At 46.6% G+C, this 12482-nt stretch overlaps 1 protein-coding gene across 1 annotated transcript in view; it reads left to right on the top strand.

Moving 5' to 3' along the window:
• The window catches only part of EHD4 (EH domain containing 4), a 92567-nt gene that overhangs the window by 64359 nt on the left and 15726 nt on the right, over positions 1-12482 (top strand). The window contains exon 4 of the mRNA XM_082388805.1: positions 7669-8081. Coding sequence (XP_082244931.1) covers positions 7669-8081 — 413 coding nt within the window. The remainder of the gene's footprint in view (positions 1-7668; positions 8082-12482) is intronic.

The following is a 12482-nucleotide window of genomic DNA, read 5'->3' as shown; positions in this document are numbered from 1 at the left end:
CTCCGTACATGGCCAGATTTGTGACATAGTTCCCTGATGAACAGATTTCAACTTCCTGATCTACTCAGCAGTTTGTGGAGATGTATATCTTCAAACAAGTTTAGCAGCCTTGGATTTTTTCCTTTCTTTCCTTCTCCCTTTCTTTCTCCTTTTCCTTCTTCTTTCCAGCCTTCTGTCCATCCTTTCTTCCTTTCTTCTTTTCTTCTCTTTTCCTTTCTTTCTTATTTATTTATTTTTACTTTTAAAGTCAGTTTTATTGAAGTATAGTACATTATAATGCACTCACTTTAATTGTACAGCTTGTTGATTTTTGACAAATTTGCAAATTTACTCATGTACTCGTGTTTCTTGTGTAACCACCACCATCTTCAAGAAATAGAAACTTTCTGTCACCCTGAGAAGTTCCTTCTTCATTTGTGCCACTTTGCAGTCAGTCCCAGCCCCATCCTCAGCCACAGGCAACTCCTGATCTGCTCTCTGTCACTGTAGCTTAGCTTTGCCTGTCCTAGAATTTAATATAAATAGAATCATACAGTATTTGCTCTTTAGCACCTGGCTTCTCCCACTCGGCATGTTTCTGAGATTCACTCGTGTGGCTGCATGTGTCAGTAGCTCATTCCATTTATCACTGAGTAGTAATCCACTGCATAGAGGCACCGCAGTTTATCCGTTCACCTGCCAAAGGACGTTTGGATTATTTCCAGTTTGGGGCTATTCTGGGTAAAGCTAGCAGCCTCATTTTTATGGCAGTATGTCCCTCAGCAACAGTCCCAAGCACATCCTAGGCACTTGATAATTATTAATTAATCCATTAAAAAAATTTTGTATTTGAAATGTCTTGTTAAATTCCAAGATGTTTAGTGTATTTTCGATTTCCGGAGAGACATGTTCAAAAAGATTGTTTCAAGCAGGGAAGTTTAGGGGAATTCCCTGGTGGTCCAGTGGTTAGGACTCTGCGCTTTCACGTCCGAGGGCCTGGGTTCGATCCCTGGTCGGGGAACTAAGATCCTGTAAGGCGCGAGGCGCAGCCCAAAAAAAGAAAAGGGATTTTGAACATCTTCCCACAGAAAACATTGAGTCAGTGTAGGAAGCAGGGTAGGAAGGGCGCCCCCCCCCCCACCTCAGACATTCCCGGCCCAGTTGGGAGGCACCTGTGGACTAACGGAGTACAGTTCTCTGGGGGGCTAGGGGCACGCTGCGGGAGCCCAGGAGGGCTGGAGGGCACAGTTGGGTCTCTAAGGCTGAGTCAGAGCTGTAGTGTTTCCACTCAGAAGTAGGCTCCAGGTAGACAGTGCTGTCCAGACCAAAGGCAGTCAGCTCAAAATGTAAGGACACTATGTAGGCCAAAAAAAACAGCAGCCAAGGGCACGTTCAGTCTGAGGGCCACTGGTTTTCAATGTTGTTTTAAGTGGTAGCTTCATCACAGACCTACTTAGCATAGTGTGCTGACTAGGGGTGACAGGGCTCTGACCGCCCTCTGTAACAGAACCTCTGGGGCACTTCATTGCTCTCCGCCCGTTGAGTACGAGTGTTTGCCCTGAGCTGTCCCAGCCAGCGCAGGTGTGCACAGGCCTTTCCTAAGCCAGGGGGGAATCCTGTGGTTGGAATCATCGCTCTGTTTCAGGAATAACCCAGGGTCTTTAAGGCCAACTGGTAGAACTCCCTCTGTTTCACAAGCAAGGAAAGAAAGGCCACTAGCTCTATTCGTAAAATATGAATGGTTTGTGCTCAGTAGGTATATTCTATTAGCTATTTTCTGAGCACTGATTCTCTCACTTGGCTCAAGCATCACTGCATTGTCACCTTTACCCTAATTAATTTTGTTTTCTCTATGACTGCAGACTATACCTCACCCCAGCCAGGCATCCTTCAACAAATATTTTTTGTGCCCCCGCCATGCATTGGGGACTAGATACGAGGGTTTTTTAAATAACCAGCAGATAACATCTTGGAGAGCTTTCTAGGTGCCAAGATGATTCTAAATGCTTCACATATATTAACTCCACAGCCCCATGAAGTATATGGATACTATTATTAGCCCCATTTTACAGATGAGGAAATGAGGCACAGAGAGGTTAAGTAACATGCCCAAGGTCACAGAATTAGTAAGTGATGGAGACAGATTAGATCCCAGGCAGCCTGAGTCCAAAGCCCACACTGATAATCACTGTCTTGTGCCGCCATGAGGAAGATGTGGTCCCTACGGTTAAAGAATTTATGATCTAATGAGAGAGCCCTGTATATCCATTGGATTATAATCCACTGTGTAAAGTTGTTTAGTAGGAGAATAAGCAAAGGGCTCCGGGAGCTCAGAAGAGGGAGTAACTGAGTCCACCTTTGTGAGGGAGGGGGGCAGAATTAATAATGAAAGTTTATATTTATTGAAAGTTTACTAAGTCTCAGCACTGTACTGAGCATGTTAAAAGCATTTTCTTATGCAGTCATTCAACAACCTGGTTTTACAGATGAGAAAATTGGAGCTTATAGAAGTTAAGTAACATGTCACTTAAGTTTCCCCCAGGTGTTTTGAAGAATGACGAGGATTTGGGCTAGATTTCTAGGTCCTAAGCCAGAGGAGAAGGGCTTGCCAGGGCCTAGGCCCAGCGTGAGCAAAGATGGGGGAGCTTTCATGAATTTTAAAATCCGTCTTCAAATAAGCAGATTTAAATTCTGTGTTTCCTCAGTTCTGTGCTGTACCATCTAACCATGTATTGGTAACTTTTTAGAATAAAAAGAAACTATTTTAAATGTGTTTTGTTTTACCGACCAGCAATAACACAGACACATCTTTGCCATCCCATGCCTTGGTCTTCATTCTAAGGCAGTGATCCTCAAACTTTACTGGGCATTACAATTGTCTGAGGAGCTTATAAAATGCCGGTCACCCTTCTCTACTTTGAAATGAAAGTGTCAGATGACAAGAGAGCAAACTCAAGTTTACTGAAGAACTGCATACATAAATATTTCTAATATTATATTTTGAAGTTACTACATAGTTCATTTCCCTTGTGCCTAAAATACAATCTTTTCTATTCAGAATGATGACCAATCCTCAGTGGAAACCATATATCATTGCAGGCTTCAGTTTCATTCACCATCCTATGCTTACTAAAGCCAGAATAATGTATAAATATGTTGTAGAGGCTTTGTAAACAACTCTCATTTAGCCAAAAATAAAATTAAATCTGTATACTCTAAAAAGTAATAATAAAGTAAAATAAAATGCAAGTCACCAAGCCCAGCCCCAGGGATTCTGATTCCATGGTTCTAGGGAGAGGCTAGGAGTCTAAATTTTAACAAACCCCATACTTGATTCTGATGCAAGACCAGGCTTTGAGAATCAGTGGTCTCTAGGTCCTTCTGAATAATTTTCCTTCAGCAGGCAAACTAAATAACATATCATTACACTAGATCCTTTCTTTAAAATCAGCTGGAACAGGCTTCCCTGGGGGCGCAGTGGATAAGAATCTGCCTGCCAGTGCAGGGGACACAGGTTCGTTCCCTGGTCCGGGAAGATCCCACATGCCGCGGAGCAGCTAAGCCCATGCGCCACAACTACCGAGCCTGCGCTCTAGAGCCCGTGAGCCACAACTACTGAAGCCCATGCGCCTAGAGCCCATGCTCTGCAACAAGAGAAGCCACCGCAATGAGAAGCCCGTGCACCGCAATCATGAGTAGCCCCCGCTCGCTGCAACTAGAGAATGCCCACACGCAGCATCGAAGACCCAACGCAGCCAAAGATAAATAAATAAATAAATAAATAATTTTTAAATTAAAAAAAAAATCAGCTGACACTTTTTGGTAGACAGATATTTGGTGCCTTTCTTATATCATGAAGATATAAGAATTGAGAAGACCTATTCAGCCTTAAAATGGAAGGAAATTCTGATTCACGCTATAACATGGATGAACCTTGAGGACATTATGTTAAGTGAAATCAACCAGTCACAAAAAGACAAGTACTGTATGATTCCACTTATATGACGTATTTAGGGTAGTCAAATTCATAAAGGCATAAAATAGAATAGTGGTTGCCGGGGGCTGGGGGAGGAGGAGATGGACACATTGTTTGGTGGGTACAGTTTCAGTTTGGGAAGATGAAAAGAGTTCTGGAGATGGATGATGGTGATAGTTGCACGACAATATGAATGCACTTAATGCCACTAAACTGTACAGTTAAAAATGATAAAATAATAACAATAACAACAACTGTATGTGGGGAAAAAATTGTGCAGACCAACCTCTCCTGGCTTTGATAATTCTTTGCTTTCTTCTGAGACACTTGATTTTTTTCACCTTTGAATATGTTGCCTAATGTGTAACAAGCAATCCTTTTTACACCTGCTTAATGCCAAACAAAACAGTTCTACTTCCCTATACTACTTAATCTTATTAAGCTTTCAACATTACTTTAAAACAGAAGAATACAGACATGCAGCCATTCCTCCCGAGATGAGTACTGGCTTCACTTATAGTAAACTTATATCTGGCAGTTCCGTTTACAGTAACTTTTTATTTCACTGAAGCATTAGAATGAAGTCTTTTTTAAAATAACTATTAGGAACCCAAATTTAAGTTAAAGTTTAAACACATGAGGTACTATTGAGGTCAACTGCTGAACCCAGGTGGCCCTTGGAGGAGGAGAGACGTGTCTGCATGGCTGGATTTGCACGGTGCACGCACATGGGGGAGGTGACAGCTATTGGAGTGGCAAGTTTCTTCTGGCACTGATGGTAAGAGCATCTAGAGTTCGGAAATATTCAAATGTGGGGATAGATTATTTACCAGTCGTGGTCCTTGGTAACAAACCAAAGAAGCTGATTCTGGCTAACTTAAGCAGAAAAGGAATTTTTCAGAAAATCAGGCTGTTCACAGAATTGATGGGAAAGTTGGAGAGCTGGGCTCAAAAACTAGGTTAGGAAACCACCATCACTGTCTAAACTCAGCCACCTCTGCCAGAAATAAATTCTCCTGTTCCCTGTGTCTTTGCATCATTCCCTCAAGATTCAACACCATCCTCTGGTAGGAGATGATTGTCTGATTCTAGATCACCTACCTGTACCCCAGCCTGCTAACGAGTGGGGCAAGGGTCTGTCTGCCACACCTTCAGCGTCTGTGGCCCCCGAGGGACCCTCCCGCAACCCCCACCGGACAGGAAGGGCGTTCAGCAAAATACAACTCGTGTCCTCTCCAGTGTGCACTCTGGACACAGCCTTTTCTTTCATCTGTTTGTGAACCTTCAGTTACCAAGTGAGAGAGGCTTTGGATCAGAGAGATAAGTCGATCATCCCTATTGGAAAAGTAAATCCACAAGCAGGGCCCTCAGTGGGTGGTTGCAAAATGTCCTCCTGGTGCCCAGGGAACAGCACCATCTTTCATCTGCTGAGGATCTGCTACCCGGGATCTGGGCTCTCTGGCACACAAGTCAGCTTCAAATGACAGAACCTGTGTTACCTTAGGAGAAGGTTTGTTCTGGCCTCAGAGGGACAGAACTCGAGTAGAATCTTGACTCTGAATAGTCACATACTACTCTGTGACCCGTTCAATAGGTCTTTGATTTTCCTCTGATCTAAACTGGCTGCTGCCAGCAATGAAAATAAACTCTGGCCCACGTTCCGGGAACTACCTTTGTCCTCCTTGTCCCCGGTGGAGTCAGGGAGTGATGCAGAGAGAAAGAGAAGTGAAAAGCCTGAGCTGGCAGCATACGCACATGTGTGATGACATAAAGCCCCGCATCTGGGGGCTGTGGTTTCCTCTGGAGAGGAGGTTGAGGCTAGGGCTTGGGGAGGGGTGCACAGAGGGCTTGAGCATTTCTGAATGTTTTCTTTATTTAAATGTGTCTGAATCCAGTTTGCTTGTCCACCTACTCCCCTTATACCTGTTCTTCAATTCGTGGAAACTTTAGTCCATGGACCCCCTTTATTTCTGCCTAATAGCTCATTCTCCTTTAGACACTTTCTCGTCTACCTTAGATGCCTCACTCCCTCCATCCCCAGAGTCAACCAGAATCCCAAAACTGGTGTAACTTATTTTTTTCTGTGCTGTAGTATATATCCATAGGCTGTTGAGCGGTGCTTTGTTTTTTCCATTGTAAGTGAATGTTATCAAACTGTACATGTCCTTTTGAAACTGATTTTTTTTTAATTAATTAATTTATTTATTTATTTATTTTTGGCTGTGTTGGGTCTTCGTTTCTGTGCGAGGGCTTTCTCTAGTTGCGGCGAGCGGGGGCCACTCTTCATCGCGGTGCGGGGGCCACTCTTCATCGCGGTGCGCGGGCCTCTCACTGTCGCGGGCTCTCTTGTTGCGGAGCACAGGCTCCAGATGCGCAGGCTCAGTAGTTGTGGCTCACGGGCCCAGCTGCTCCGCGGCATGTGGGATCCTCCCAGACCCGGGCTCGAACCCGTGTCCCCTGCATTGGCAGGCAGATTCTCAACCACTGCGCCACCAGCGAAGCCCGAAACTGATTTTTTACTCACCAATTTGTGAGAGATTTGCCTGTGTTGACAAGTGAAGATCTAGTTCATTCGCACTGCTATGTGGTATTTTGTTATATAAATAAACTAGACTTCAATTTTTTTAAGTATGTGAAGCAAACAAGACCAAGTGTCAAAATTTCTTAAAGGTACAAGGTGGGTATATCAGCATTCATCACATTATTCTCTAGACTGTTATATGTGTTTGGAAGTTTTCAAAATCTGAAAAAGAGGCAAGAGCACTAAAGTAGCGTCAGGAAGAATCCCATCTGGGTTCTGATTGGGCTGCACTGAGGCTCTGATTCCAGAGCTAATCAGACTGAGAATAAAAATAAACCTGTGGAACTGGCCCCTCTTGTTTGCTTCTCGCGGGACTTGCCTCCCTGGAGAAATGCCTGAAAATCTTGACCACAAGCGCAGAGGAGTGTTTATTTAGCTGCATGATTTGGAGTGCATTGGTACGTGGCCAAAGTGAACTAAACAGAATTGTCATGGGCCTAGTCGTTTTTAGAAAGAAATTGGCAAGAGACCGTTTCTCGGAATAGCTGTGAGACACAATTTTTTAAATATTTACAACATACTTAGGATATAAATAGTCCAAATGATAAATATAGGTCACAGTTTTGGCCAGGCCAACCTTTGATCTCCTTAACACTCTTAAAAACTTAAAGAGAAGGCGATTTCTCTTTTGTGGTACTTCCTGGACACCCCATGGGACTCCAAGTGGCCTCTAGGTTTTCTTCCCTCTCCAGCTCTGGAACTTTCAGAAAGGTGAGACTTTGACAGAAATTAAGAGCTTTTGACCCATGGCCTGCATTTTTACAGAGCCATTGATCAATTTTGCCATTGAGCAAAAAGACTGTACTAGGTGAAACAAGAGACTCCTGGGGGACTAAATGAAATTACATCTATGGAAGTAAGCATTGCCCAATCAAAGTGACCATGAGCTCCTCTATATCCCCTGTTTCATCCCATGGAACAGCTCCCAGGGTCCCCAGCATTAACTCGATGCATCCAGCCCAGAGGGTCCCATTTGAAATGATTTTCAGGTCATGAGGCCTCCCCTGCCTGCAGCTTGGAGCCGGGGCTCTCTCCTCGGCAGCTGCTGGAGACCCAGGTGGTTCCGAGCCCTCCCGGCAAGCGTGTCCCCCGCCGCAGCCGCCTGCACTAATGTGCCCTTCCCTCCCCACAGGGTATGACTTCTGCCAGGTCCTGCAGTGGTTTGCTGAGCGGGTGGACAGGATCATCCTGCTCTTCGATGCGCACAAACTGGACATCTCAGACGAGTTCTCAGAGGCCATCAAGGCCTTCCGGGGCCAGGACGACAAGATCCGTGTGGTGCTGAACAAGGCTGACCAAGTGGACACACAGCAGCTGATGCGCGTCTACGGGGCCCTCATGTGGTCCCTGGGCAAGGTCATCAACACTCCCGAGGTGCTGCGCGTCTACATCGGCTCCTTCTGGGCGCAGCCCCTGCAGAACACTGACAACCGCCGGCTCTTCGAGGCCGAGGCCCAGGACCTGTTCAGAGACATCCAGAGCCTTCCTCAGAAGGCGGCGGTGCGCAAACTCAATGACCTCATCAAGCGAGCGAGGCTGGCCAAGGTAAGCCGGAGACCCCCCGCGGCAGCCTCTGCAGGGGACCCTCCCCACACTCTCCTCTCTAAGGGAAAGTTTGAGGGAGGCTCCACTCCAGGAGCCTCGGGGGACAGGACGTGGAATGGGTTAGGAAGAGAGCCCCACGATCAGTATCCCTCTTTAGATTCTGGCTCCTAGCTCTGTGATCTTGGGCAAATGACTCAACCTTTCCAAACCTGTTTTCTAATCTGTAAAATGGAGCTAATAAGAGCACATCCCAGGGCGCTTGGGAGTGTTTAGTGCGACCTGGTTTGCAGAGTGCTTGGTGTAGTACGTGGCACACAGGGAGGAATCCGTGCCCTCACCACCTGGATGCTGCTGTTATGTTAGGATGGTGGGAACGTAACCGCTGAACCAGAGAGAGGTGGCGTCGATGGGACCAGTGGGGTGCCAAGATGCCACCGCCCGTCACCCTATGCCTGAGGCATAGAGCCCTGTGTCACACATAGACAGAGAGGGGCCCCAGGAGGAAGGTTGGCTCAGCCTAGCCCACCAAGTGTGTCGGTTTGGGGGCAGGGGGCACACCACATCCCCATTCCAGGCTGTGACTTCCGCTCCCTCACCTCGTGGCTGAGCCTTTCAGCAGCCCCCGGAGTCTGTGCCCGACAGGGGTGGGCAGTAATCTGCTGACCACCCTCAAGTAGTCGATTTTGTCATGTCTCTGAAGAGAGAGGAGGATGTGACTCCTCTAAGGAAAAGTATAGGAAAAAATGGTTCTTTAAAAACTATTTGTACATTTCATAAAATCATATTCCTCTAACGCTACAAGTGCCTCCAGAGTTTACCTAGTCCTGGTGATGATCAGAAGCACCCAGGAGCTTTAAGCAAAGAATCCCCAGGCCCTGCCCCAGAGCCTCTGATGCATTTGCGTGCGTGCGTATGTGCATGCGTGTGTGTGTGTGTGTGTGTGTGTGTGTGTGTGTGTGTGTGTGTGTGTGTGTGTGTGTAAAGCTCCCCACGTGATTCTGATGATCAGCCAAGTTTGGGAACCAGAGGTCTATCCTGACTCCCTAATTTTACAAGCACAAGGTAGGTTAAGTGATTTCTCCAGGGTTACCTAATCCATCAGTGACAAAGTTAGGACTGAAAGACAGCCCTCCTGCCTCTCAGTCTCGCCTTCTGCTTTGGCCCGTCCCTTCTGCTAGAACTGGTCCCCGGGTCTGCCTTTCCAAATCCACTGCTACCCTGGTCAGGAAGTGAGGTGGGCTCACTTCTCCTTCATCTGCTGGTGGCAGAGAACCCACGTCTCCTCCCACTTCCTCTTGCTGCACGGAGAGTGGCTTCTGCTGTGGCCTGGGGGCCCACAGGCCAGCCTTCCGGAGTCCACCATCACTTTGCCTCATTCAGTCGGCAGCTGCTCAGCGTCCCTGGGCCGGGGCTGGGCAACCTGGTCTGGGGGAGGAGGGGGCGCAGAACCCCCCCTTACAGAATGGGGAGCTGTGTGTGACTGGGGTGTGGACACTGTGCTCTGAGGAGGGGGCCTCGCTGGGGCGGGATGGGGAGCGGGGAGGGCTCCACGGAGGGTGACTTCCGGGCGGGTGACCAGCCGTCCAACCCCTCCTCATGGCTCGTCATCGCCGCCCTTATGCCAGCACGCTCACAGGGCAGCATCCCACCTATGTCGAAAGAGACGCTTCCCTGGCTGCCCAGCCCCCCCCATAGTCCCTGGATCTGCTCTTTTCCTCTCTACTCAGCTCCCCACCCAGTGCGTGCTCACGCCCTCCTCCCACGCGGCCCAGCTAATCTGCAGTCACCTGTGCTCCCGTGAGTCACTGCTGTTTTAACTTTTCTTCTCAGTACCATCTGCTTCCTTCCCGAACTACAGCCACTTTTGTTCCAGTTCTGCAAAGCTTGTAAATCCACTGATTTGCAGCTCTCCTGAAATGATTTCCCTCCCCTGCTCGTCCCGGGCCGGATGCTTGGTGGCAGGAAGTCCGTTTTTGCCCATTTAGTGACGCCCGTCCCCCCACCCCGACCCCGGCGTGTGGTCTTTCTCTCCTCCAGCTGATACAGCTGAACTTAACCTTCAGTGTACGTAGTACCCAACGTGATCTTATAACCAAGGCTGGTAAATGACGTCATAGCCTTTGCAGACTTCAAGATCTTTTAAACTATTTTTAAATGCCCATGGACATTTTTAATTTACCAGTCGGTACTGAGGGCCTAGTGACTGAAGACGCAGCTGTCGTTAGTCATATAAATAAAGAGCAGAGAGCTCACTGGGGGTGCCAAGCACATGGGACTTCGCTGCCATCCTTGAGTGTTGGGCCCCGTGAAGGGGCCAGCATGGCCTGGGTTTAGAGAGGCACAGAATGCTGCTGTGTACTGGCGCCAGGAATAATGAAAGCCCTTGTGTAGAGGCGGGGGGCAGGGGCAGGGGCGGAAAACTTGCTGAGCTTACTTCTAGGAAAAAAGCTTGTCTTTTTTTCCCTAAGAATAGTATCTGGCTTGTTCCTTTTCATAAAGGAAAATGTTTGAAGTACGGATGTTTCCAGCCTGAGCTTCTCAGTGCCAGTGTGTTCCTGGGGCAGCACCACACTGCAAAAGGGGGCAGGAAACAGTCTTGGGTGGAGAAGAAGCCGAACTCAGCACAGTGGCCTTGGCCACTAACCAATGCCATCCACTTTATACACCATCTGCAGTTTTATGTTCCATTTGTGAACTTGTTGCTGAAATGGACAAGGAGTCACCTGAGTTCTTCTCTTTGCAGTGTTTCTATTTCGTAAAAAATGCTCTTTGGTTTTGGTATATTAATCTTCATCTCTCTTGATCCAGTTTTCCTTTTGTAAGCCAATCCTTCCTGAGGGTCTGATCCTGTCAATAAGTGCACAAAGTTGGGCATTCTCTTCATTTCTCACAAAAGGGAACTGAAGCTCAAAAAGGTGACATAACTTGCCCAAGGCTCTCCAGCCTGAAGTTACAAAATATAGATTCAAACTCCAGTGGGCCTGACTCCCTGGTCCGGAAGGCATTCACCTGAAATCCAGAGTGGACAACATCTGGTTGCTCCTTATTACACCCTTGCTTTCTGCATTAATCTGTCATTCTGTTTATTCTATAAAATTATCCATCCACGTAAACCCTACTGTAAGATTAGAGGTTTGTCGAGCTGTCATTTTGAAAGCATGCAAAGGATAAGTTTTCAGATGTCACCTGACAGGTGACAGATCTGAGTTGGGGTATGGAGTGTGTCTATTTATAGACCACCATAATTAGGTAGAATTTGTGGCCCATGCAGAAATAAAGCCAGAAATGCGTTGTTAATGTCCTGCCGGGTTCTGCAGTAGTCAAACTTGAGGTATCATAAAGATGACATTTTTTTTTTAATTTATTTATTTATTTTTGGCTGCGTTGGGTCTTCATTGCTGTGTGCGGGCTTTCTCTAGTTGCAGTGAGCAGGGGCTACTCTTCGTTGCGGTGCACAGGCTTTTTATTGCAGTGGCTTCTCTTGTTGCAGAACACGGGCTCTAGGCACGCAGGCTTCAGTAGTTGTGGCACGAGGGCTCAGTAGTTGTGGTGCACGGGCTTAATTGCTCCACGGCATGTGGGATCTTCCCGGACCAGGGCTCGAACCTGTGTCCCCTGCATTGGCAGGCGGATTCTTAACCACTGCGCCACCAGGGAAGCCCAAGATGACATTTTAATAATATGAAAAATGGCACTCTTACTAAAGATCTCTTGAAACTTAATGATTTCCCTGCTTTTTCTATTTATATTTTTTTCCCGACTGTCTATTTCAAAGAACAGGAAACCTTTAGAGTGGGTTTTTTGGTTAGCCTCAAAGATTATATCTTATGATATCCGTAGACATCCTTCTTTGAAGGATGTCACAATCTAAGATGCCAGTCAAGTTTCATTTCATGATTTTTTAGAGTAACCTATTTGGGGAAAGCCCAAAGTAAGTTTAGAAAATAAGAATTTAGTTTTATTCAGCTATAATTAAAATAGCCAAGTTAAAGAAATAAGGTTCACACTCCAAATCATAGTAGTTTATGGGATAAGTGCACAAAGGTAAATAGCGAGGCAAGTTTACTGTAGGACCCCACCCTTTATAAGCATGCTGCCCAAGGATAGGAAAGGCTCCCACCCACTTGGAAACCTTTATTCAGTAAAAAATGAGTCACCATTTGAGGAAGGAACAACTAAAAATGAGAAAGAAAAGGAGAGGTCAGTGATTTGGGGGGTTTACTATAGTTCTGTGCAATTTAGTTTCATCTTCAAAGTGTGTCCTCCTCTTAGTCACGTGTCGCGTGCAGGGGCAGCTTTCTGGTCTGTCTGCACCACCTATTCCATCTGGGGAGAAGTTAGACATTTTGAAATTCACCACATGGACCCAGGCTAAGTTATGTAAAAATCATTCTACAATGG

Source organism: Balaenoptera borealis (assembly GCF_965194805.1).
Source record: "Balaenoptera borealis genome assembly, chromosome: 3".
NCBI lineage: Eukaryota > Metazoa > Chordata > Mammalia > Artiodactyla > Balaenopteridae > Balaenoptera > Balaenoptera borealis.
This window is presented reverse-complemented; position numbering and strand designations above follow the sequence as displayed.